At 40.0% G+C, this 22,901-nt stretch overlaps 1 protein-coding gene across 2 annotated transcripts in view; it reads left to right on the top strand.

The window, feature by feature from the left end:
- LOC145342249 (endothelin receptor type B-like) overlaps nt 1-22,901 on the top strand; it is a 33,348-nt gene that overhangs the window by 6,877 nt on the left and 3,570 nt on the right. The window contains exons 1-7 of one of the 2 annotated variants that reach the window (XM_080187657.1): nt 1,860-2,931; nt 3,399-3,951; nt 9,946-10,058; nt 13,079-13,283; nt 15,068-15,217; nt 15,905-16,038; nt 20,842-20,950. In XM_080187657.1, the coding sequence (XP_080043783.1) occupies nt 3,490-3,951; nt 9,946-10,058; nt 13,079-13,283; nt 15,068-15,217; nt 15,905-16,038; nt 20,842-20,950 (1,173 nt within the window). In that variant the 5' untranslated portion in view covers nt 1,860-2,931; nt 3,399-3,489. Of the gene's footprint in view, nt 1-1,859; nt 2,932-3,398; nt 3,952-9,945; nt 10,059-13,078; nt 13,284-15,067; nt 15,218-15,904; nt 16,039-20,841; nt 20,951-22,901 lie in introns of those variants that run through there. The other variant, XM_080187655.1, reaches the window with a different exon arrangement.

The following is a 22,901-nucleotide window of genomic DNA, read 5'->3' as shown; positions in this document are numbered from 1 at the left end:
GCAAAAATGCATTCGACATTATGACAATGGAATCAGAGTTACTGCCGTACTTCTGGTAAAGCGACAGCAACAGAACAGGAGTAACTCTGGGGAAATTCCGACTAATGGGTGAAAATTTGCTATAGCAGCACATCGAATGGTATCTGTCATTAGTTAGACTTGCATTGCACAAAACATTATTTTCTTCCACAAAGTTGAAGAAAGCCAAAGATTATAACATTACAAAGGGGGAAAGTGAGCATCTGAATGGGGGGCAATCAAGCAGATATCTTGTTAAAAAATGAGATTTAAGGATTGGAAAATAAACAGCAGAAACACTGAGTAGGAGGCTGAATAAGTGGGCATGAATTCAGTGTCAAATTAGGTACAGGAATAGAAATATATACAGGAAAAGAAAGATTGGATCAAGGCAGGGTGTAAAAAAAGATTGAAAGGAAAAGTGCACTCAGGACATACTCTCTTTCACCTTCTTCCATCAGGAAAAAGATACAAAAGTCTGAAGTTACATCGCAACTGACTCACGAACAGCTTCTTCCCTGCTGCCATCAGACCTCTGAATGGACCTACCTTGCACTCTTTCTCTACACACTAGCTATAGCTGTAACACTACACTCTGCACTCTCTCGTTTCTTTCTCTGTATAGTGTGCATGAAACAATACTTTTCACTGTATACCTATGCATGTGACAATAATAAATCAAATATAAAAATCAAACCAAAGTAATAGTTTTTAAATCTCCCTGAAAGAAAACCTGAACAAGAGGCTAATTGGTAGTAATTAACTTTTTTATGAAAGTATACACACACTACTAATTACTAGCTTTAAAGATCTGCAACTCAGTTCATTCATATCTACTGGATTTTGAGGTCAGCAGCAAATGAATGACTCGCCATTCATTTTACCTGCACTTGCTCACAGACTTTCTGTGGTCTTTGTATGTTGATTTATGGTTATCAGTCATAGCATCAGAGTGCCCTCTGCAGACAAATACTCATGTGAACAGAAGTAACAGCATGTTTCCTCAACCAATCCTTGCTGAGATGCGCAGTGTCCAGAGTGTAAGTTAAAACAGTTAATTCAATGTAAAATTAAAGACAGATTAAGATGGAGTGAGATAAAATAAACAAAGAACACATTTTAAAACTACTTTTTCTTCTGATCTTAAATCAAAACCTAGAAGAATGAGACTCCACATTTACAGGTGTAGATTAAAGAGGCAGAGACACCATCTACCAATAATTAATCAACACACCATTCAAATATTGCTTAAATTGACAATCTCTAACATTTTCTGTTGCATCTAATGGCCATCTAGTGGGTAAATACCACAACTTCACGTCCATCATAGATTTGAATGTTGAGTTAGTGGTGTTAGCAAGACTTGAAAGGAGTAAGAGAAATTAGAGAGTAATTTCCATCTTTAACTACACTTGTGCAGAGGTTAAGAAGTTGTTGCCTGAAATTTATCTTTAATAAATGTGAATGCTCTTAACCTCAACATTATTCTTACTGCAAACTCCATCCCATTCAATGCATATCATGATGAGACAGATGGAAAAATGACTTTTCCTGAACAAATAGTAAAGTGGCACCATTCGGACAACAACTTCCAGATATTCACATTTAACTGTACAAATTGTGCAGCTTCTCCTCAGCTGAAGTTGCTGCATCATTTGCACCTAATAATCAACATCTAAAACGATAGCTGAATCTAGTGGCAGCTAGGGGATTTTCACAGTAACTTCATTGCAGTGTTAATGCAAGCCTACTTGTGACAGTAATAAATAAACAAACTTAAAACTTGCAGAGCAAAATTGAACTGTATGCTGATATTGGCATTGTTGGTGTGGACCCGATATGCCGAATGATCTCCTTCTGTACTGTAGGGATTTTATGATTCTTCTAAGAAGCTTCTATGAAGCATAAAATCTGTCTGTAGACCATCATATTAAACCCAAAACCCCTGAGGATTGTTGACATTAAGACACTACACAACGACAAGGCATCAGTCCTGGATTGCTAGGTGAAGCACTTTGAAACGTCCTGCCGCATCAAGTGCTCAGTGCATGAGAATGCCATCAGCACATCCAACAACAACTAATCAAAAAAAATTGGATGAGAAACCTACTCTAGAGGAAACTTGACTGCCATCAACCAATTGAACAGCAACAAAGCCCCAGAGTTAATGGGATTCTACTGAAGCCTTGATACAAGATGGCCCTGCCCTACATACCAAGCTCCATGAATTATTCCACAAACAGGCATAATTCCATGGGATCTTTGCAATGTCATTATTATCACCTTATATAAACGCAAGGGAGAAAAGTCGGACCGCATCAAATCAGATCAAAATCTCTGCTGTTGGAAAGGTCATGGCTAGGATACTTCTAAACAGGCCTTTGAAGATCCCCCCTTGGAATTCTCTCCAAAAGTCTCTCCCCGTCAGATGGCTTCAGCAACGGCCCACCTCACAATCTCATCTTCCCAAATTCCTTCTCCCTGGATGCCAAAAATAGATCCAACGTTTCAAGTCTGGACAATCCTTTGTCAACTCTGATGAAGGGTCATCCAGATTGAAACATTGGGTCTATTCTGTCCCCACAGATACTGTCAGACATGCTGAGAATTTGCAGCATTTTCTGTTTTTGTTTCAGATCCCAGCATCCACAGCATTTTATCATTTCTTTAATGATTACATTTCAAAAGTACAAAATATTAAGTGGAAAAGCAAATTGCACCAAAAACTCTTTGATCAGAACAAGTTGGTATTTCACACTGAGCCAAAAGGCAAATAAAGTCTATTTTTAATTTCCTACCAATAGTGGGCTGTGAAAGTTCCTTAACAATGAGTGTGGTCAGGAGTGTCTTGCAATTGAACTTCAAAGTCCATGTTCCAGGGATGAGGTTTACAAACTTTTGGGGAAGACAATGGTGAGCTGACCTTCTTCAATGTCTGCGACCTCTTCATTTCACCTGTATAATGTGTGGTCATGTAATCTCCTCAATATACTTGTTTTAATATCACCACGAGTTAGAAAATCATCTCAAACTTTATCAGCAAACGTTCAACACCAACACAGTACAAAATAGGATCATAATTATCAGAAAAGTGAAATGAAACCCAAAAGAGGTACAAAATCTCATATATTAAGTGAACGGATTTAATATCATTTATGGTTATCGGCACGTGCTTTTATCTAGACACAAACACATGTGAATATTTAAGGGCATGTTGCTCTAAACAAAAGTTGGCAAAATGAACAAAAAAGACAGTAAAAGTGCTCTAGCAGAAATATTCCAGTTTCAGAATTTTCATAAAAACTGTAAGTTGAAGATGAAGTATGGCAATTGTATTTTTTGCGCGATCTTATTTTGTTCTTTGTTCTTGTTTTATTTAGCTTCCTGCTGGAGGAAAGAGCTTTTCATCACTGTCATTTAAGGGCAAATCTATCCGTTACTTGTGAATCTGTGCCTGATTCCAATCACTAAATGGCTGTAGCGAACACTGCAATGCTTCTCACTCTTCTACTAACCTGTCAGGTTGTCATTACTTACGGGCAAGAAGCATTTTCCAAAAATAGTTCCAGTTTGAACTTTATTACAGAAAAATTAAAACCAAACAGATTTCCTATCCCAAGCCCACAGAGACCTAAATCTGTGTTGCCCTTTACAGCTGGATATCAGAATACAGCTATTCCTTCAAATAAAGCAGCTGGGTCTTCATATCCTCCTATGTGTATTAAACAGACAGAAATACGACATGCTTTCAAATACATCAACTCTGTGGTCTCCTGTATGATCTTCGTGGTGGGAATCATTGGAAATTCCACACTGCTCCGAATCATCTACAAGAACAAATGCATGAGGAATGGACCGAATGTCTTGATCGCCAGTCTTGCCCTGGGAGATCTGCTCTACATCCTGATAGACATCCCAATTACTATATATAAGGTATGATGGTTAACAGAGAAGGGGAAAATTGGCCATATAGAGAAAATGCATGGCTCTTTGATGGCTGAGGAACATAAACAAGTTTTAGCATGAGAAGGCTGAACTTTATTGTGTTGACAAAGCTGGGTAGACTGGGAATCCTAAGATCCTGTTAGAAAAGTGTCAGGCTGTTCTTTGCGAGCAATGAAAATTGAAACATTGGAACATGTTTACAGATTTTTATGTGGAGGGGAAAAGATCAAATGCTACAGATATAAAATAATTAGTCGGGTAAGAAGAATTAGCTCTTTATGGAGAAAGAACTAGACTATTTGGAGGAGCGGAAGGAATAGATCTGATAAAACAGTTAAACTTTATTTTAAAAATCAGGTTATATCAGGAGGAAGAGAAAGATTATCATTAGGAAAAAAGAACGAGAATTTTTTGTGACAAAGTCCTGCTTTATTAGAAAGAAGAAATAAGCATCTATTTGGGAAAGAGATTAGGCTCAATCAAGGAGTGGGATCATGGTCTATTAAATTGACTTAGAGTAAATAAAAGCAGAAAAGTTAACTACATAAAATTCAATGTTGTACGTTGTGAAAACAAGAGCCATGTCTAAACCATTTTCTAATACAGCCTAGTCATATATAGTTGAAAACAAAATCAGCTCATCCCCACAGAATGGTGAGAACTGCAACATACGTCAAGTTAAAGAATTGTGTTAAGATTCAAAGTAGCTGAATTAAAACCAATGGAATGTGCAAAGTCCATTCAATTAATCAGGCTAATTTCAGATCAAGTGGAATCCACTGATTCATTAAGTGTTATAGATCTGTGGAGACAGCTGTAGCTAACACTCAGTTTGTTTCACAATGGCACTGGCACCGAAAGTGATTGCAAGTGTGGACATTATTGATGGAACAGAATCATATTGTTGTAAAACTGTGTTAAGAGTTTGTTGCCTGCAGATCATCACATAACTAACTTGTGATTTCACTGCTGTGTGACTGACTACACATTTTTTCCAATGGCTTCTCCCTTTTTGTTGACTTTAACTCTATTGTTTCCATCCTGACTCCCCTTCTAATTATTTACATGTTACTTCATGTGATGTTATCCAGTGACATGGGATCAATTGCTACAAGTGTGTTGGCCTCACTCAATTCCACTTTCTGTTTGACTTCCAAGGCTATTGCAAACCTTTCCAATTGTCTGAGCAACATGAAGATTTAGATGAACTAAAATTTCCTCCAACTAAATACCGTCAAAATGGAACACACTCTTCACTTTCTACTTCCACCTACACATCTCTCCCCTTCACTCCATCAATCTTCACAAGTTGCCAACTCTGTCTTAGTCCACAAATGCAGAATCATAGGCCAAGATCTTAGGTCCCTGCCATGGTGTGTCCTGTCAGGGGATGTGATGGACCATTTAAATTGCCAGGAGGGAGAAGTCGTAAAATCCTGGCCAAAGAGTTCTTAATTATAAAATCCAACTTCCTCCTCCAAATCCTGCCTCTTTCCCAAATTGTTTTTAAGTTCCAAAGCATTGACTGCGTATCCCAGACTGCTGTCAAAAATCTCTTTATCACTAAAAACACCTTTATCACTAAAAGGTTTGATCTCTCCAGTACTTCCCTTGCCAGACTCCCTACTTCCACCATCCTCGAAACATTACTCATCAGAATGCCAGGATTCATGGTCCTACACAGACTAAAACAAATGTATGTTTTCATCCTTAACTGGCTCTCCATACCCAGCCATAAAAACATCCATTAACCACTACTCTCTGCTCCCTGTCACTCAGCCAAAATCTTATCCACATTGCTACTTTCCCTTTTATTCCATGAGCTATAACTTTGCTCACAAGACTTTGTGGAAGTCCATATACACTGTTAATGATATTGCCCTTATCAATCCTCTCTATAACCTCTTCAAAAAATCCAGCAATTAAACACATTTTTTCCTTATAAAATCCATGCTGACGTTCTTTCATTATCCCGCATTTGTCCATCTATTAATTTTGTCATCAATTCTCCAGTCCTCTGGCACCATGACTAAGTCTAAGGAAAACTGAAAAATTATGGCCATTGCCTCTGCAATTTATGCTTCCATTTTCCTTCATATCTTTGGATGCATCTCCTGTAGTCCTGTAGTTTATCCACTTTAAGTACAGACAACCTATCTAATACCTCCTCCTTATCAATTTCAAATACCTCTAGTATCTGAATTACCTCCTCTTCCTCTTGGGTAGCATCCTGAAACAGATGCAAATTATCCATTTACTATCTATTTACCATCTCAGCTATGCCCCCTGCCTCCAGGAGTAAAAATCCCTTTTTTGGTCTCTAATCGACGTGGCTGCTTCTTTTACTATTTATCTACCTATAGAAAACTTTGGGTTTTTTCTTTTATGTTAGCCATTTGGCCCATTGAGTCTGTACTGACAACAATGCCATCCATGCCCTATTCCCATAACTCACATGTTTACTCTGCTGATCCCCCTGATATGAGGGTCAATTTAGCATGGTTTATCAACCTAACCCACACATCTTTGGACTTAACCAAGAACCAAGTCAAGCAATATCTCCTTACTAGTTGAATTGGAAACACACTACTGCAGATTATTTTCCTGAACACATTCGAAGAACCCTCGCCCTTTACACTACTTCTATCCCAGTCCATATTCAGATAACTAAATTCTCCCATTCTCTATTATATCCTTGCAATTTTGTTGCTCTATATCTTTCCCACTAGTTGGTGACCTATAGACAACACCAAGCAATGTTATTGCACCTTTTTTATTCCTTAATTCTAGCCAAATAGACTCCATCCTTCCAGCCACAATAATGTGTTTCCACATGCACTAGTAACTCATCAGTCTAACTTACCATACTCTTTTCAACCACATACATGCACAGTAACCCTGATTTAGACATTGTTACTTTCTCCATTACATATTAATTTGCTATTCCTTATACTACTGATATCTATGTTTCTCAGTATTCTGTGCACTTCAGTATTCCCCTCATATTAAGCCTTTGTTCCCACATCCTGCCAAGTTAGTTTAAATGCTCCCTAATAACACTAGCAAAAGGGCAAGCAAGGAACTCAGTCCAGTTCAGCACAAACTGGCCCCATCTCCCACAGAGTTGGTTCCAACATTCAAAGAACCTAAAGACTTCCTTCCAACTATACATTCACCTATGTTAGCCTCCTATTTCTATATCCAAGTGTGTGGTGCTCGGTGTAATCCAGAGATTACTACTTTTGAGGTCACATTCACTAATTTCCTACCTACTCCCCTAAATTCTGACTGCAGGATCACATCCCTCTTTTTGCCTATATCATTTTTACCAATGTAGAGCACCATCAGGGTTCTCTGCAGTTGTTTAGTGATGTCATTGACCTTGGCGCCAGAAAGGTAGCATACCATCCTGAATTATTGTCTGCAGCTGCAGGAACACCCTAACTATTGATTCACCATCACTCTTGCTCTTCCTTTACCCTCCTATGCAGATGAACTATGTGGTACCATGTACCTGGCTCTGACTGCAATCTGCAGATGAACCATCACTCTCATCAGTACTCAGAACAGTATACTGGTTGGACAATTTAATGCACTCATGCAATGTTGACAGAGACTCAGCCTGATTGTTTCTTTAAAGGGAATAAGTGGTTTCATTTTCTCTTTTGAAGATCACTTATTCCATTTAGAAAGCTACTGCTGTCAATCTAGCTTAGGATCTTTGAAAAGATTGCAGTTCGGAACAACGGAAGTACTTGAGATGCATTCAAGCATGAAGGAAAATGTGAATACATAGCTGACTGGAGGCTGAGAAAAAATCCATTAAGCTGTAAAGAAGTCTCTTTAAATGCACTGCATTTTGAAATTGATGGAAGTTCAAGGTTTCCAGTGGAATACAGAGGGCTTCAAAGGTTTCAGCTTGCTAGGAAAGCTCAGAGATTTCAAATCAAAGTTATGTGAACACATTGGGCCTGTGTGCAGAGTTGTAGAGAATGGAACACCCCCCCCTGCACTGCTTCCCCACCACATCCCCTGCCCCAAATGAAACTGACATCTCCTCTCTTTCAAAGGACTTCTCACACCTGCAGCTTCTGACAGGGAGAAAGGAAATCTCTGCTGCAGAATGGAGTGTTGTAGTGATTTAAAAGCCTGCCAGGTGACCAGGGAGCAGAGAATAAAGTGACCTGGTCACTTCAAAATTTTCACAGCTGACAAGCAGGAATGAAGATATCGATCACAGGGCTGCCTGAATCCACCATGGTAGGGGTGAACTTCAGGTCTGCCAGGGCTAGGAGGGGCAGTCCAGCCACAAGACCCCCATTCCAGGGCAGAACAGTGAGTTCAACCTCTTGCCTCTAGTCCAAGCCCACCCAACCCCCAGGACCCTTCCTCATCAGCCTTGAAGAGGGGCAAATGGCTATTGGACATACCTCTGTGATTCCACCCCCCCCCCCCCCCCCAAACCTTGGGAACTAAGGCATGAGACTAGGGTGACAGTGCCGGGGGCAGTGCACAGTTGGCTTGAAGATGGGCCTGAATGAGGGAGAGAGGCTGAGAGGGGGCTCAGGTCATCCTCGTGTCTTTTGTGAAGGGAGAGGAGGTGACAGTTATTTGAGTGATAGGGTGGGATGAGGATCCTTTGTTTGCTGAGGAGTTGGTGGTGCTCCCCTGGACCCTCAATGTCCAATATGCCAGGTCCATAATGGTGATTACCTGCACCAAAGCCCATCAGGTGAACTTCCCACAATGAGGTCAGGTGCATGGCAGGGGGCAGGTGAATGGTCCATCAAGTATTACAATTAGCAGGTTTGCATAATAATCAGGCTGCTATCTGCTATGGGCAATAACCCAATTGGAACCAGTGGGACAGGTTGGGTGAATCCCAATTAAACAATATAGTACTTCAAGATTTGTTTTATAATTGAATATAGTTTCACTAATTCGCTCCAAAATCATATAAACTGGAGAACAATCTCATCAGCAGTACTGGCAGATAGTTACCAACCTCATGGTATGTGAGCAGGTTATCCTCCTAAGCCCTCTTCCCACAGAGCTCTTCACTGCTTGGAAATCTTTTCCCCCTTTTATTTCATGTATAGAAATTCTGCTCATAGACATTGGCTATTGATACCTTTCGTTTGAGAATTCCACATAAGGCATCTCCACTGGAAAGTGCAACTCATGTGGTTGTCCTTCCATGTAAACTGTACCTTCAGCTCCCAGGACAATTCAGCCAAGATTGAGAATTTTAGAATTGGTGGGACTAAAGTTATATAATTTATAAAACATCATGATACCACTGGAAGTGTCCTGAATATTATGGAACAAAGCTTTTCATGTATTTATGACTATTTAATAATCATAAAAATCATTTTAAAAAAATCCATTATTTATATGATTCTTCTGTCTTCCATTATTCATTACTCTCAAATAGACTATTCCAATGCACACTTTGCTGGTCTACTACAGCGGAAACCTGGGGTCATTAAAACTCTGTTGCCCTACGCCTTAACTCGCAGCAAATCTTCTTCCCAAATAACCCCTATGCTCGCTGACCTACACTGATGTCCAGTCATGCAACGTATCAATTTTGAAATTCTCATCCTTGCTTTCAAACTCTTCCGTGGCCTTATCCTCTCTATTTCTGTAATCTCCCCCAATACTACCATCCTCTGGAGGTATTTGAGCTCCTCTAATTCTGGTCTCTTGTGCATTCTCAATTCTAATTGCTCTATCATTGGTGGTCCTTTTCGTGGCCTCAGGTCCCTACGCCTCTCTGCTTTGCTTTCCTCCTTTAAAAAACGTCTTAAAGCCTACCTCTGATCAAGCTTTTGGTCAACTGACCCAGTGTTATTCTTCATGTTATAATGTTTCTGTGAACCACCTGGGACATTTCTTTACATTAAAGGCGCCACATGAATATAAGTTATTATTGTTTTAATATTTTAATAGAATTCAATTTTTTTTTGTTGTCTTAAATAGCTATTGGCTGTAGACTGGCCTTTTGGCGTTGAAATATGTAAGCTTGTACCATTTGTTCAGAAGGCATCTGTTGGTATCACAGTCCTCAGTCTGTGCGCACTGAGCATTGACAGGTAAAAGAACTTTTTCTTATTTTCATCTTGTTCAGACAATTAACTAGAGGAAGAAACAGTTATTACAGTGTTGCTCACAGGTTTCAACAGACATTTTATTACCAAATTCAATAAAATAGCAGACTGCCAATATTCCTAACAGCATTTGCCAAAAAAATGAACAAAACCTTTACTTGGATTAAATAGCCACTCTTAGTCCAGGTATTTGCACAATCTGATGGAGATTAAGGCAAAATATTTCAGAATTTTCCCTAAATATATTATAATTACTGGCCTAAGTCAAGACACTAGGCTTATTACCAAATGTGCCAAGCTACTGTTCTGCCTCAACATCAATAAAATAAAACACTTAGGCTTGAACTCAAAGGTTTACTTACAATTTCCTAAAACTAAATGTCATAGAATCATAGAATCCCTACAGTGCCGAAAGAGACTACTCAGCCCATTGAGTCAGCACCAACAACAATCCTCCCCAGGCCCTATATCTGTAACCCCACGTATTTACCCTGTTAGTCTGCCTGACACTTAAGGGGCAATTTAACATAGCTAATCCACTTAACCTGTATATCTTTGGACTATGGGACAAAACATTCTTTGTAAATAATAACTAAATAACATCTCATCCATTCCTTATGAAGTTCTGTAAAATAAGGACATTGCATGATTTTCATTGATGTTATGCATGTATTTGTGTACATTATATCAATATTCCAGTTACCAGATATTTGAAAAATAACAGTATGTTCCAATGTGCACATGTACTTTAAAAAAGGTCCTGAAAACTAAATTGCAATCCATAACAAACCCATCACGCGCTGGGAGATGAATAGATGATATCATCTTTGGATGAATTGAAAATTTGCTCCAATCTCCTGACTGTCAACTGGCTTGATCATACTCAGATGTCAGAAGTTAGTTGTTGGTGTTGTATTATGCATAACAGCACTTCATACACCATAAAAACATGATGACTTGTGCCTCCAATATTGATCTTAAAGTGGCATCGTGTCCATGCCAAATCCAAGCCAGAGCAGTCAGATGACATAAGAACCATCAAAGCCACAATTAAAGTGTTTCCATTGCAATCTATCACAGCACAGATTTCCTCCAAGCTTATGCTAAACAAATGTCTGTGTATTTGTGTGATTATATTCATTTGCCATTATTTGTGTTTGTGTGGATATGTTGGGCAAACTGCCAAATATGGTTAACTGTACATACAAAAGCATTTGTTTGTAACTTGCACATTGTACAAAAAGCACAGACAAGTGATGAACCAATTAGTCTTATCCTGCTTATCAACTCTGAATGTTCAGAAGAGACTACATGGTTATTGGGGATGAATTTTCAACACTATTCAGTAAATGTCATATGCTAAGCATGAACCAATCATCCCAATTTGACACCACACATACCAATCAAAATTCTAAAAGGATACACAAAGCAGGCAGCTTTCTAATTTCTAACCTATTACAACATTCTTTGAAAGCTCTTTTGCTCAGTCTAGCCCCATCTGTTCTGCCCATTTAACCTCTGTGCCTAATCTAACTAGTTGCCTTACCACCCAGCCAACACCAAGTCACAGCATTCTTGCAATCCCACCCCGTTTTGAGGGGCAGAAGTGGAATGGAGGTGGTTTGTCATCTGCACAACGTGGTTCATACAGGCAGCTGTACATGTCACAATGCAGCTGCCTTCAGTCAGATTCAACTTTATCTGGATAGTCACATGAGCAGACTAGGAATGGAGAGATACAAAAGAATGGTCTAGTTGGACTATTGAGGGGCGCAGGCTTGGAGGTCCGAAGGGCCTGTTTCCTGTGCAGTATTGTTCTTTGTTCTTTGGGTGCCCAAAGTATGATGTTTAGTCTTTACATTTTCAGGAGAAAATGTAAAACTGTTGGTTCCCTTTGGACAGTTAGGGTACCTTTTGGATAGGTCCAGAGACACCTTTAGGGGAGGTCAAGTGCCCTTTGGGATTTATAAAAGTTGACTTGAATATGCATAAAATATGGATAAAGCAATTGGAACTGTCAAGCTGATGAAAACTATTGAGCTGCTGAAGCATTTAACTTTTTGGGGGGAAAATAACTATCTGCAGTTCAAAAAAAAATCAGTGCTTGCGATTTCATTCTGTTTGTTGATATAAGCTTGAGGGTTATTATAAGAATTGGGCTGCATGACTAATTTCACAAGTTACATTCTCACAGTGAAATGCCTGTTAGTTCACAGTTTGATTGACAGCTTCAAGATCTTACGAAAGAGGGTGTGAGAGCCCATAACAGTGTGTGGCTGGCACAGATTGGTATGGATAGGGCGTGGGAGTTATGTGGAAGGGACGAGGGCTGGAGGGATGTATTTTATCCTTTTTTTGAAGCAAGGACAAAGTCCCAGACCACAGAAGCAAACCTTTTACACAGCTTGCATCCAAACCCTTTCCTGGGGCAGCAGGTCTGATTCTAGCTATCAACCCTAGGTACCAAAGTATGACCTTTCTCAGCACTTTCTTCTGAGCTGTGTCTGCAGAACAGGGGAATTTCCAAATTCTGTACCTCCAACTCAGTAGCAAAAATTCAGGCCCATGTTCCTGCTCCCTTATATGGCTTGGTGGTAGAGGTTGGTGGCTTGGGAGGTAGTGTCAAAGAAGCCTTAGTAAGTTGCTACAGTACAGTGGATGAGGCACCAATAAAGTGGGCTCCCCAGATTTTGTGTACTGCCAGATGGGGGCATACCCAAAATGCCACGTTAGGAAATCAGCCTTACAGTTACATGAAATCACAATTTATTTTGTCCATGAGCAGCAACATGGGAAAGCAATGAGTAACTTTTTAAAAATCTTTTTGTGGCATCCACTATGTTGGCACTAGTTATCAGAAGCATTCTGCTTTGTTGAGATGATCATCAAGAAGCAGGTCCATCACAATGTTTTTGTCAATATATTTCCTAAAAATGTTTTACCAAGAAGATTTTTACCTTGTAAAGAGGTTTATGGAGTTTTTTTTAACTTATGTTTTTTTGCAGGTACCGAGCAGTAGCCTCTTGGAGCCGGATCCAGGGTATTGGGATTCCCTTGAGAAAGGCAGTGGAAGTAACAGCCATTTGGCTAATCTCCATTGTTTTAGCAATTCCAGAAGCCATAGGGTTCGATATGTTCTCAATTAAATATCGGGGAGAAGAATTGAAAGTGTGTCTGCTCCACCTAACCAAGCCATCAGTATTCATGGAGGTATGTGTCAACGTGAAACTCTTCCAAATTTTGCTATTAACTTTTAAAATACATGGGACAAGAATGGCAAGACAATTAAAAATTTTGAAATGATAGTTTAATTTGTACTGGATGTGAATAATTAATCAACTTAGTAGTTCAGTTATCTGCATTATACAGCTTGATCTGCATGTCCAATGGGGAGGGAATGGAAAAGTTCTGAAACCAGATCCTGAAAAAGAAATAGTTGTAACAAAACTGCAACCCAAGGAAAAGTGCCCCAACATCAGCCATTAATCAACAGCTTGGAAGGTTGAAATTGACTGAAGAAGCTGACAAGTCCAGAGACATGGAGGCCCTACATATCTTAATGTTAAAGCCTCATTGGCAAACCATAAGACCACCTCTCACCTGCCGAATCATGGACAAGGTTAGAGATTGCAGAACCTTGCCTTTTTTTGCAAAATGACTGCCACCTCTCCCACAACAACGATTACATTTCAAAAAGTGATTCACTGACATCCTGGGTCATAAAATGCACTGTTCATTTGCAAGCCTTTCTTTTAAACTCAACTCCTGTTTGGTATGTAGCTTCATTGCAAATTAGGACACTCTAAACATAGACTCTAATTTGAATTCTTGTAGCATGTCCAAGCCTAACTCCAACCCAGGCTCAAGGAGCTATCGAATTTTCCTTCAAACTGGAAATGATTAAAACGTAAGCCTGATTTAAAGAGTGTGGGAGGAAGTGCACAGATGCAGTTCCAATCCAGTGTTGTACAGAAGAACTAGGAGCAAGAGTAGGCCATCTGCCTCCTTGAGCATGCTCCACCATTCTATAAGATCATGGCTGACCTTTTCATGGACTCAGCTCCACTTATCCGCCCGCTCACCATAATCTCTAATTCCCTTACTGTTCAAAAATGTATCCACCTTGCCTTAAAAATATTCAACGAGGTAGCCTCAATTGCTTCACTGGACAGGGAAATCCACAAATTCACAACCCATTGGGTGAAGAAGTTCCTCCTCAACTCAGTACTAAATCTGCTCCCCCTTATTTTGAGGCCATGCCCCCTAGTTCTAGTTTCACCTGCCAGTGGAAACAACTTCCCTGCTTCTATATTAGCTCATCCCTTCCTAATCTTATGTGTTTCTATAAAATCCCCCCTTTCTTCTGAATTCTAATGAGTATAGTCCCAGTCCACTCAGTCTCTCCTCATAAATCAACCCTCTCAACTCTGGAATCAACCTAGTGAATCTCTTCTGTACCATTTCCAACGCCAGTTCATCCTTTCTCAAGTAAGGAGACCTAAACTGTACACAGTACTCTAGGTGTGGCTCACCAGCACCTTATACAGTTGTAACATAACCTTGCTGTTTTTAAGCTCCATCCTTCCAGCAATGAAGGACAAAATTCCATAATTCTTAATTTCTTCTTAATTATATTCGATTTCTTTTTTCCCTGGTTAGGATCATTTAACCTCTCACCAGATATAGTATTTTACCTTTTATTAAACCAATATATAAGTTGTGTAAATGAGTCCAAAATGCTCTAATGAGATCCTGACAGTGAGGATGAAGTCCATGGTGTTTACTATTATACATACATAGATCTGCTTGAAAAGGACCTGGCAGTTCGTAACTCATGTCCAATAAAACCTGCCACACATTAGTTTGTATTCGGATTTCATTCAAATTTCTTTTCTCTTTAATGTAAAAGTAGTGGTGCTCTCTTGTTGACAGTGGAGTTTGGGTAGCTGTTGTTTTGCCAATTAAAAGCTCATACCTTGGGGACTGTATTTCAGTTCTACAAAAACGTGAAGGATTGGTGGCTGTTTGGCTTTTACTTCTGCCTACCTCTGGTCTGCACTGGTATATTCTACACTCTTATGACTTGTGAGATGCTGAGCAGGAGGAATGGAATGCAAATCACTCTCAATGATCACATAAAACAGGTAAGACAACTGCAATGTCACAGTAACTTCATTACCGTGTTAATGCAAGCCTACTTATGACAATAATAAATAAACTTTAAGATACATCAAAATACATGTGCAGACTATTCAGATTATAGAAGAGTAGGCTGGCACTCTGAAAATAAAGTTCCAAAGTCCTGCTAAATTTAGAGTCTGCAAATAAAAGCAAAATATTGTAAATTCTGGAAATCTGTAGGGATTCTATAGTTCTATGACACCATAATCTATTGCTCTATATTTCAGTTTCCTTTGACTTCAACATATTAAACCAAGCTTCACCAGGCACAACACGGACAACAGATGTCTTGAAACTATTGAAGGGAGGGGGCAAATATGTGTATTAGCCCAGAATCATCCTCAACAGTTATTAAACCAAGAACAGTGTTGAAACAGTTCCAACTGTGCAATTAAGTAAAAAGATTAAATGTAACAAAACTCCTCCAATCTTAAACTCTATCTCACACAAGCCCAAAATAAAAAGATGTATTTGCTCGTAAAGTAATAGGGACTGTAACATTAGCGTTTTCCCTTCCCTAGAAAGAAACATTTTATCTAATGACTGTTCAAACATCAGCACAATCTTACTAAGATGATCTTAGTTATTCTGTTAGAGCAACAGACGTAATATACATGGATAAAGGTTCACAGTTTCATAATTTTTTTCAGCGACGTGAAGTGGCTAAAACAGTCTTCTGTCTGGTGGTTATCTTTGCTATGTGTTGGCTCCCACTGCACTTAAGCAGAATCCTGAAGAAAACAATTTACGATGAGCAAGACCCCAACAGATGTGAACTGCTCAGGTAATTTTCCAGTATATTTTGAAAGATGCATTTGCTTCTATTTTGTGATTTCCTGCACTACGGATCTTAGTTTTTCACTTCAATTCTTCAGTTCAGATATAGCAGGGTTACCTTAGCATATGCCATGATTTTACCTTGGGGTAAGCCCTAAGTTAACTCAGCTGCTGGTGTAATGCTGAGCCATTGAAACATTGGAAGTATTTAAAGTTACATTGAAGGGGTCCTTGTGGGCTTCAAAAATAATGGCTGAATTCTCTCAAAACATTCTAAGTTTCCAACACGCAGGAAATTAGGAATAAATCCTGCCAGATTATTTTTAGCATGCTTACCAGACCGATTCTTGGACATTATGTGCATCACAGAGTGCCCTAGTATGATTCCCTCTGAAAACTGGTGGGCAGGGCCTTTTCCTGTCCAAGAGACTGGCATCATAGTGTTGAGCAGGCCACTGTGCATGTGCCAATCCTTTTGCTGGCCTCCTGGACCTCCTTGGGCCAGCCCCTGTACCTCCCCCTCTGCCCTGCCACCCCCACCCAATCCGGCCAGCCCCAATGACTAGTCCCGATGTTCTCTGCTCCCGACCCCCCACCCTTTCCCCCACCAGCCCTGATCTCGCTGCCTGGTGCACAGTGCCAAGGTGCCCCTTGGGCAGTGCCAGTTTGCATCATTGATGGTGCCAGGCTGGCACTGCCCAAGGGGCATCCTCCCTTACCCCCAATTTCCCGAGGGAGCCTCAATGGCCTCTGTCCCTTCCAGCACCAAGGTTGAACACCAGTTCCCTGTCTGGAGGGAGCAGTTGGAAATGCCGCTGGAGGAAACCAGTCCTGGTGGGGCGAAATAAGGCTAATAAGCCTGGAGAATTCCATCCCCGGCCCGCTAATCATATGGAAATGTCAATTTGAATGATAATTAGCTCTGCACCAATAATGTCAAAAATCTTAGCCTGGGAGGCAAGCAGACAATATGATGCCCAGCAAGAATCCAGAGAAAGGGCTGCCACTGATGTCTCCAAGCCTGCTGCAGCACTCAAGCAGCACAGCGGGCTGGGAGAATTGCCCCAAATACTCTGAGACCATGAACCACTCTTGGCAGCTTGCCAATGCCCTCCAGAACTGACCCTTGTACTGTTCGTGACAACTCCCCATTTACATGATTCCACTTGTCTCAACCACCATTTGTGCCTGTGTTAGAGATCATCTGAGCACCTTCCTTGTTAGGGGCATTGACTCAAACAGGCACGGGAATGTGATGACTCAGGGAATTTCACAGTAACTTCATTTCAGTGTTAATGCAAGTTTCCTTGTGACTAATAAATAAATTTCCAATGTAACAGTAACATGTCGTTATACATGTTACAAAATAATGAAACTGCCACATTAATGGATTAACATGCTAATCTTAAACTAACTCCCAACAACTTCTCCCATATCGGGAATTTCACACAGCGTTGGCTAGACCTGTCTGTCAGTGTTCCAGTCTCTGGTTCTTAATCTTCTCCCAACCAGAACCTAGGGATAGGGATTTACCAATCTAGTGCAACTGCAAATTACTGATGTGGGTTAACAATGTGTTTACTGCTTACAATGGAAGAACAAATTCAATCTCTAATGTTAGGGGGCTGGAGCAAAACTCCAAGTTAGTTAGGACACCAGATTAGACCCCAACAATTTTTCTATTTTAGCATAAATTTGAGAATAAGATGCACCACTCCAGGAGTAATTTCACTGACAAATTAACAATCTTTTATAGTAAAACTATAAAACTATTTGATCTTTTTAAAGTAAAACTCTAACAATTTGTGGTAATATAGTCAGGGCCCAGTTTTAAGGCTGACTAAATTGCATATCTTAAATTAAAGAATTGGGCATATTAAAATCAAACAGTCAAACCTCAGGCAGGCCAATTGTAGAAATACACAAACCTGTCTGGGCCTGACCCATCAATCACCCATAAAGGTCATTGCACTCTACTAATACTTAGCAGGAGATCATTGCACCCTACTGAAATGCACCGACCAATGGTTAGAAGCGCAGATTGGGCCAGACTTTCTGTCACCAAGAGTTCCTGCAGTTACCTTATCTGATAACAGGTTACATGTAAGCAACGGCATGGAGATGGACACCTAGGGGTGGACCCTGGTGTCCTGTCAGGCAGACATCAAGAAACCCACTGGGTTTTGGAACCACCTCCTGGGACCTCATTGGCTGGAAGCCAGAGAAGTTTCTGGAAAGGCAAGCAGGCAGGGGGATAAAGGGACACATTTCAGACACACCAGGGGCGAAGATTCAATGAGGGACGTGACCTTGACCATCCAGAAGACTAATCAGAGAAGGGAGGAAGGAAGGAAGAAAGAAGCTGCCATCAAGATTCACCTTCGTGACGACAGACCAGAGTAACTCAGAGAATTGAGCCTGCAGTCAACTAAACCATCTTTGCGGGTCATATACTTGAATCTAGGGTATCCTCTTGTTTTATGTGGGTAATTTAAGGGTTAATAGTGTTATTATTAATAAACTTGTTGAACCTTTCCTTGTGTTTGTCCTTTGTTCATCTTGCAAATAAGGGCACCGGAGTAAAACCTTGGAGTAAGCAAACTGGTCGAAAGCATGAGAATTAACAGGTTCATCAAATTGAACAATTATTGAAAATTAAAAGGAAACGACTTTACTTTCTAACTTATCATTGTTTCAATTCTAAATAAGCAACAATCCTCTTACAGACTTAAATGTCACTTTAGATACAGTTAGCAACCAAAATATACTTGCTATAATGAGTTAGGCAGTCTTGAGGTTTTCAGAGAGAGAGCAAGCTCCAGAAGCCTACAAATTCCTTCCAATTTCGACAAGGCTTCAGCTGCAAACTGAACTGCTTTCTGCAAAAAAAAAGTTTTTTGTCTGCTACAGACCCAGGACTGCACATAAACCACATCATCATATGACCCTATCAATCACTCTTATCAGAAATCCCGGGGAGCATAAGTAAACAAAAGCTCATTAACTCTACTTTAGCGCGGCTAAAATGAATAATTATCCTGAGGTTAATTGGTAGATTGGTAGAGGGATTGAGTTTCAGAGCCATGAGATCATGTTGCAGCTATACAAAACTCTGGGGCGGCCGCACTTGGAGTGTTGCGTACAATTCTGGTCACCGCATTATAAGAAAGATGTGGAAGCACTAGAAAGGGTGCAGAGGAGATTTACCAGGATGTTGCCTGATATGGTGGGAAGGTTTTATGAGGAAAGGCTGAGGGACTTGAGGCAGTTTTCGTTAGAGAGAAGGTGGTTAAGGGGTGACTTAATTGAGACATACAAGATGATCAGAGGATTAGATAGGGTGGACGGTGAGAGCCTTTTTCCTTGGATGGTGATGGCTAACACGAGGATACATAGCTTTAAATTGAGGAGTGATAAATATAGGACAGATGTCAGAGGTAGGTTCCTTACTCAGAAGGTAATAAGGGCGTGGAATGCCCTGCCTGCAGCAGTAGTGGACTCACCAACTTTAAAGACATTCAAATGGTCATTGGATAGACATATGGATAATATTGGAATAGTTTAGGTTAGAGGGTCATTAGATTGGTTCCAATGGTTGGTGCAACATCGAGGGCCGAAGGGCCTGTACTGCGCCGTAATGTTCTATGTTATGGCAGAATCTGAGCTGCATTCCTCCCAAACAGGCCAACTGTTTGTAACATAAAGCTGAATTTTTCAGTATTCCTCTTGGAGCCTCAGATATATCCATAGCAATTGCATTGTCACACTAACGTATGAGCATATTAGACATAGGCACAGAGCAAGCTTCTCCACATCCAATAAAATGGGAAGATAATGCATAATACACGCATCACACAATGGTGGTAATAATCATTATTAGCCATACTTCTTCAACTACTCCATCTAGACGTTTAAGAGAAGAGGATGCTTGTATAGACTTGAACAGCCTAGGTTATGTAGAAACATGGCAATGCACTTATTTAAGGCAAGTACACTTGATGGTGTAATGACTTCAAACAGGCCATTCAGGTTGGCCTATTGGGGTATGATTAAGGATCCAACTAATGGGCCAATCAGGGCATCTTTGCCTTGTGCTTAACCTGGAGTGCCAGTTTCTCTGACATCCCTGGAGGTAGACTTCTAACTGCTAGCACTCTGTGTACTGCTATTAGAGTTTGTAAATAAAAAGATTTTGATGAAGAGACTTCTGTCTCCAAAGGCTTATTACACATGGCAGCTGTTTCCAAATAAAATCGGACATTCAATTATTTAACTGAATTTCAGTATCACATGTCCAGTGAAGCAATGTACAATAAAGCTGTGGTGAAACAATTGAAATTATTGTGGCCACTTTTTTGCTCGCTTTACAGAAAACTAGAAAAATTCAAATTCTTAAATCAGTAAGCTAAGAGCAGCAAAATCAACTCAATTTTACCCATGAAACAGATTAAATAAATAGGAAATTAGGGCTGGGGTGGGATGATGAATTTTACGTTGTGTACTTTCAGCCATTAAGAATTGCAAAAGGATTAACCCATAATCATTTAATTTCAACCTTTTACAAATGCCAGAGAAGAGGTCATCATTCGATGCCTTTCAAGTTAATTGGAACCCACTTCCTGGATGGAAGAACAATGGGTTAACAGTATCTGACTATAATTGTATTAATTAGAAAGCAGGTAGCAAATAAATGATGCACAGGAAGCCCACAGTTACCTGCTACAATGTGCTGGGAATTTTTAAAAAATGTTCAATTGTTAACAAGCATATCTTAATTTACAACATAATTTTTTATGCTATTTCCATTTAGTTTTCTTCTGGTACTGGATTATATTGGGATTAATATGGCTTCTCTTAACTCCTGCATTAACCCAGTGGCGTTGTATTTTGTCAGTCAAAAATTCAAGAACTGCTTCAAGGTAAGTTTGAACTTTGAAAAATATACAAATAGTTATAAATTTCATTTGTTTTTTTTCTATGCAACTGCTTGACATGTTTCAAAAGGATGGCAGATAGCGACCAGCTACAAAGCTTTTCAACTAGATGTTTGGATGCATATGACAGGCCATTGGAACACTTCATTGGAAGTGTTCAGAATCCATTCAGCAGCTTAAATAAGAAACTTTCTAAAAATAGGACAGTTAATATTTGTTGTGGTACAGCACATCTTTTTAAAGTTAATTTATTAGTCACAAGTAGGCTTACATTCACACTGAAATGAAGTGACTGTGAAAATACCATAGTCGCCACATTCCAGAGCCTGTTCGGGCACACTGGGGGAGAATTTAGTATGGCCAATTCATCTAACCAGCACATCTTTGGACTGTGGGAGGAAACCAGAGTATCCAGAGGAAATCCACGTACACATGGGGAGGATGTGCGAACTCCACATGGACAGCGATCCAAGCCAGGAATCGAACCCAGGTCCCTAGTGCTGAGGGGAGCAGTGCTAACTACTGTGCCACCATGCTGCCCAATATCTAGCATTATTTACTATAAAAGTAGTTTTATACTGACAGATAACCAATTACAGCACCGCTTCATATTTGACCTTGAGAATGCAGATGACCCTGGTGAACTTAACACTTTGATCTAAGTTGAAAACATGTTTTTCCAGATTACAGTTCCATTTTGCACATCAAAGATTTTCTGACTGGTAATATATTCCATCTCCTTCACCCACTCTACCACCCCTTCCCTCACCAAACCACTGATCATTGGCACATTCCTACTGCCAAGTCTCTCCTAATTACCTGACACCAATTTCTCCAATAAGCACCTAAACATCTTCCATTCAAAGTATTTGTTATGTACAGCCCTCCGAATGTGGAGGCTAAAAAACAACTCCTCAGTTTTGGTGATTTCAACTTCTACCTTAATGTCCTTTGTCTATTAATCATATCATACAGGTTTACAGCATGGAGACAGGCCCTTCATGCCACCCAGTTTTTAACCACTAAGTTAGTCCCAATTGCCTGCAACTGGCCCATATCCCTCGATATCCATCTTACTCATGTAACTCTCCAAATGTTTTTTAAAAGATAAAACTGTACCTGCCTCTACTACTAATTCTGGCAGTTTGTTTCAGACATTCACCACCTTGTATGTGAAAATTGCACCTCTGGACCCTTTTGTATCTCTCACCTTTCACTTTAAACCTATGCCCTCTAGTTTTATTCTCCCCTACTTTAGGGAAGAGATGTTGACTGTCTAGCTGATCTATGCCCCTCATTATTTCAGGGACTTCAATAAGATCACCCCTAAGCCTCCACGCTCCAGAGAGAAAAGTCCCAGTCTATTCAGCCTCTCCTTATAATTCAAATCATCAAGTCCCGGTAGCTTCGTAGTAAATCTTTTCTGCTCCTTTTTCTAGCTCGATAATATTCTTCTAATATGCTCTTCTCCAATTTCTCTACTTCTTAACATTGCTTATCCTTACTCTAATGATAACTTCTGCATTCTGTCGACAGCCACACCCTAATCGCACCATCTCCTTGCCTGTTTCCCAGATCACAAGGCCATTTTCTGACTACCTCCTCAGCTCCCTAAATACCCAGAGCTTCCTCCCTTACCACAACCCTGTAAAACAATTCATCCACTTGCTCAAATCAATAATTCACTTGCAACTCTCTCAATCCCATAACATTGTTACTGCTCCATAAATTCCAACTTGTTCATAACTCAACCACCTATAATTCTGTTCCGTTTACCTCTCTCTCTTTGGGCAGTGACATACATTAGTTCCCCTCTACCCAAAGTATAGATTAAAATGTTCATTTTTATTGTCAAACCCCATCTCAGCAACCTCACGTAATTGTATAAATCCCTCTATACTCTGCAGTACCCCAACTTTAGCTTTAACATGCTCTT

The sequence above is a fragment of the Carcharhinus amblyrhynchos genome, chromosome 4, assembly GCF_965287045.1.
Source record: "Carcharhinus amblyrhynchos chromosome 4, sCarAmb.v2.hapA, whole genome shotgun sequence".
NCBI classification, from domain to species: Eukaryota; Metazoa; Chordata; class Chondrichthyes; order Carcharhiniformes; family Carcharhinidae; genus Carcharhinus; species Carcharhinus amblyrhynchos.
Note: the sequence above shows the minus strand (reverse complement) of the source record. Positions and strands in the feature narration are given on the sequence as shown.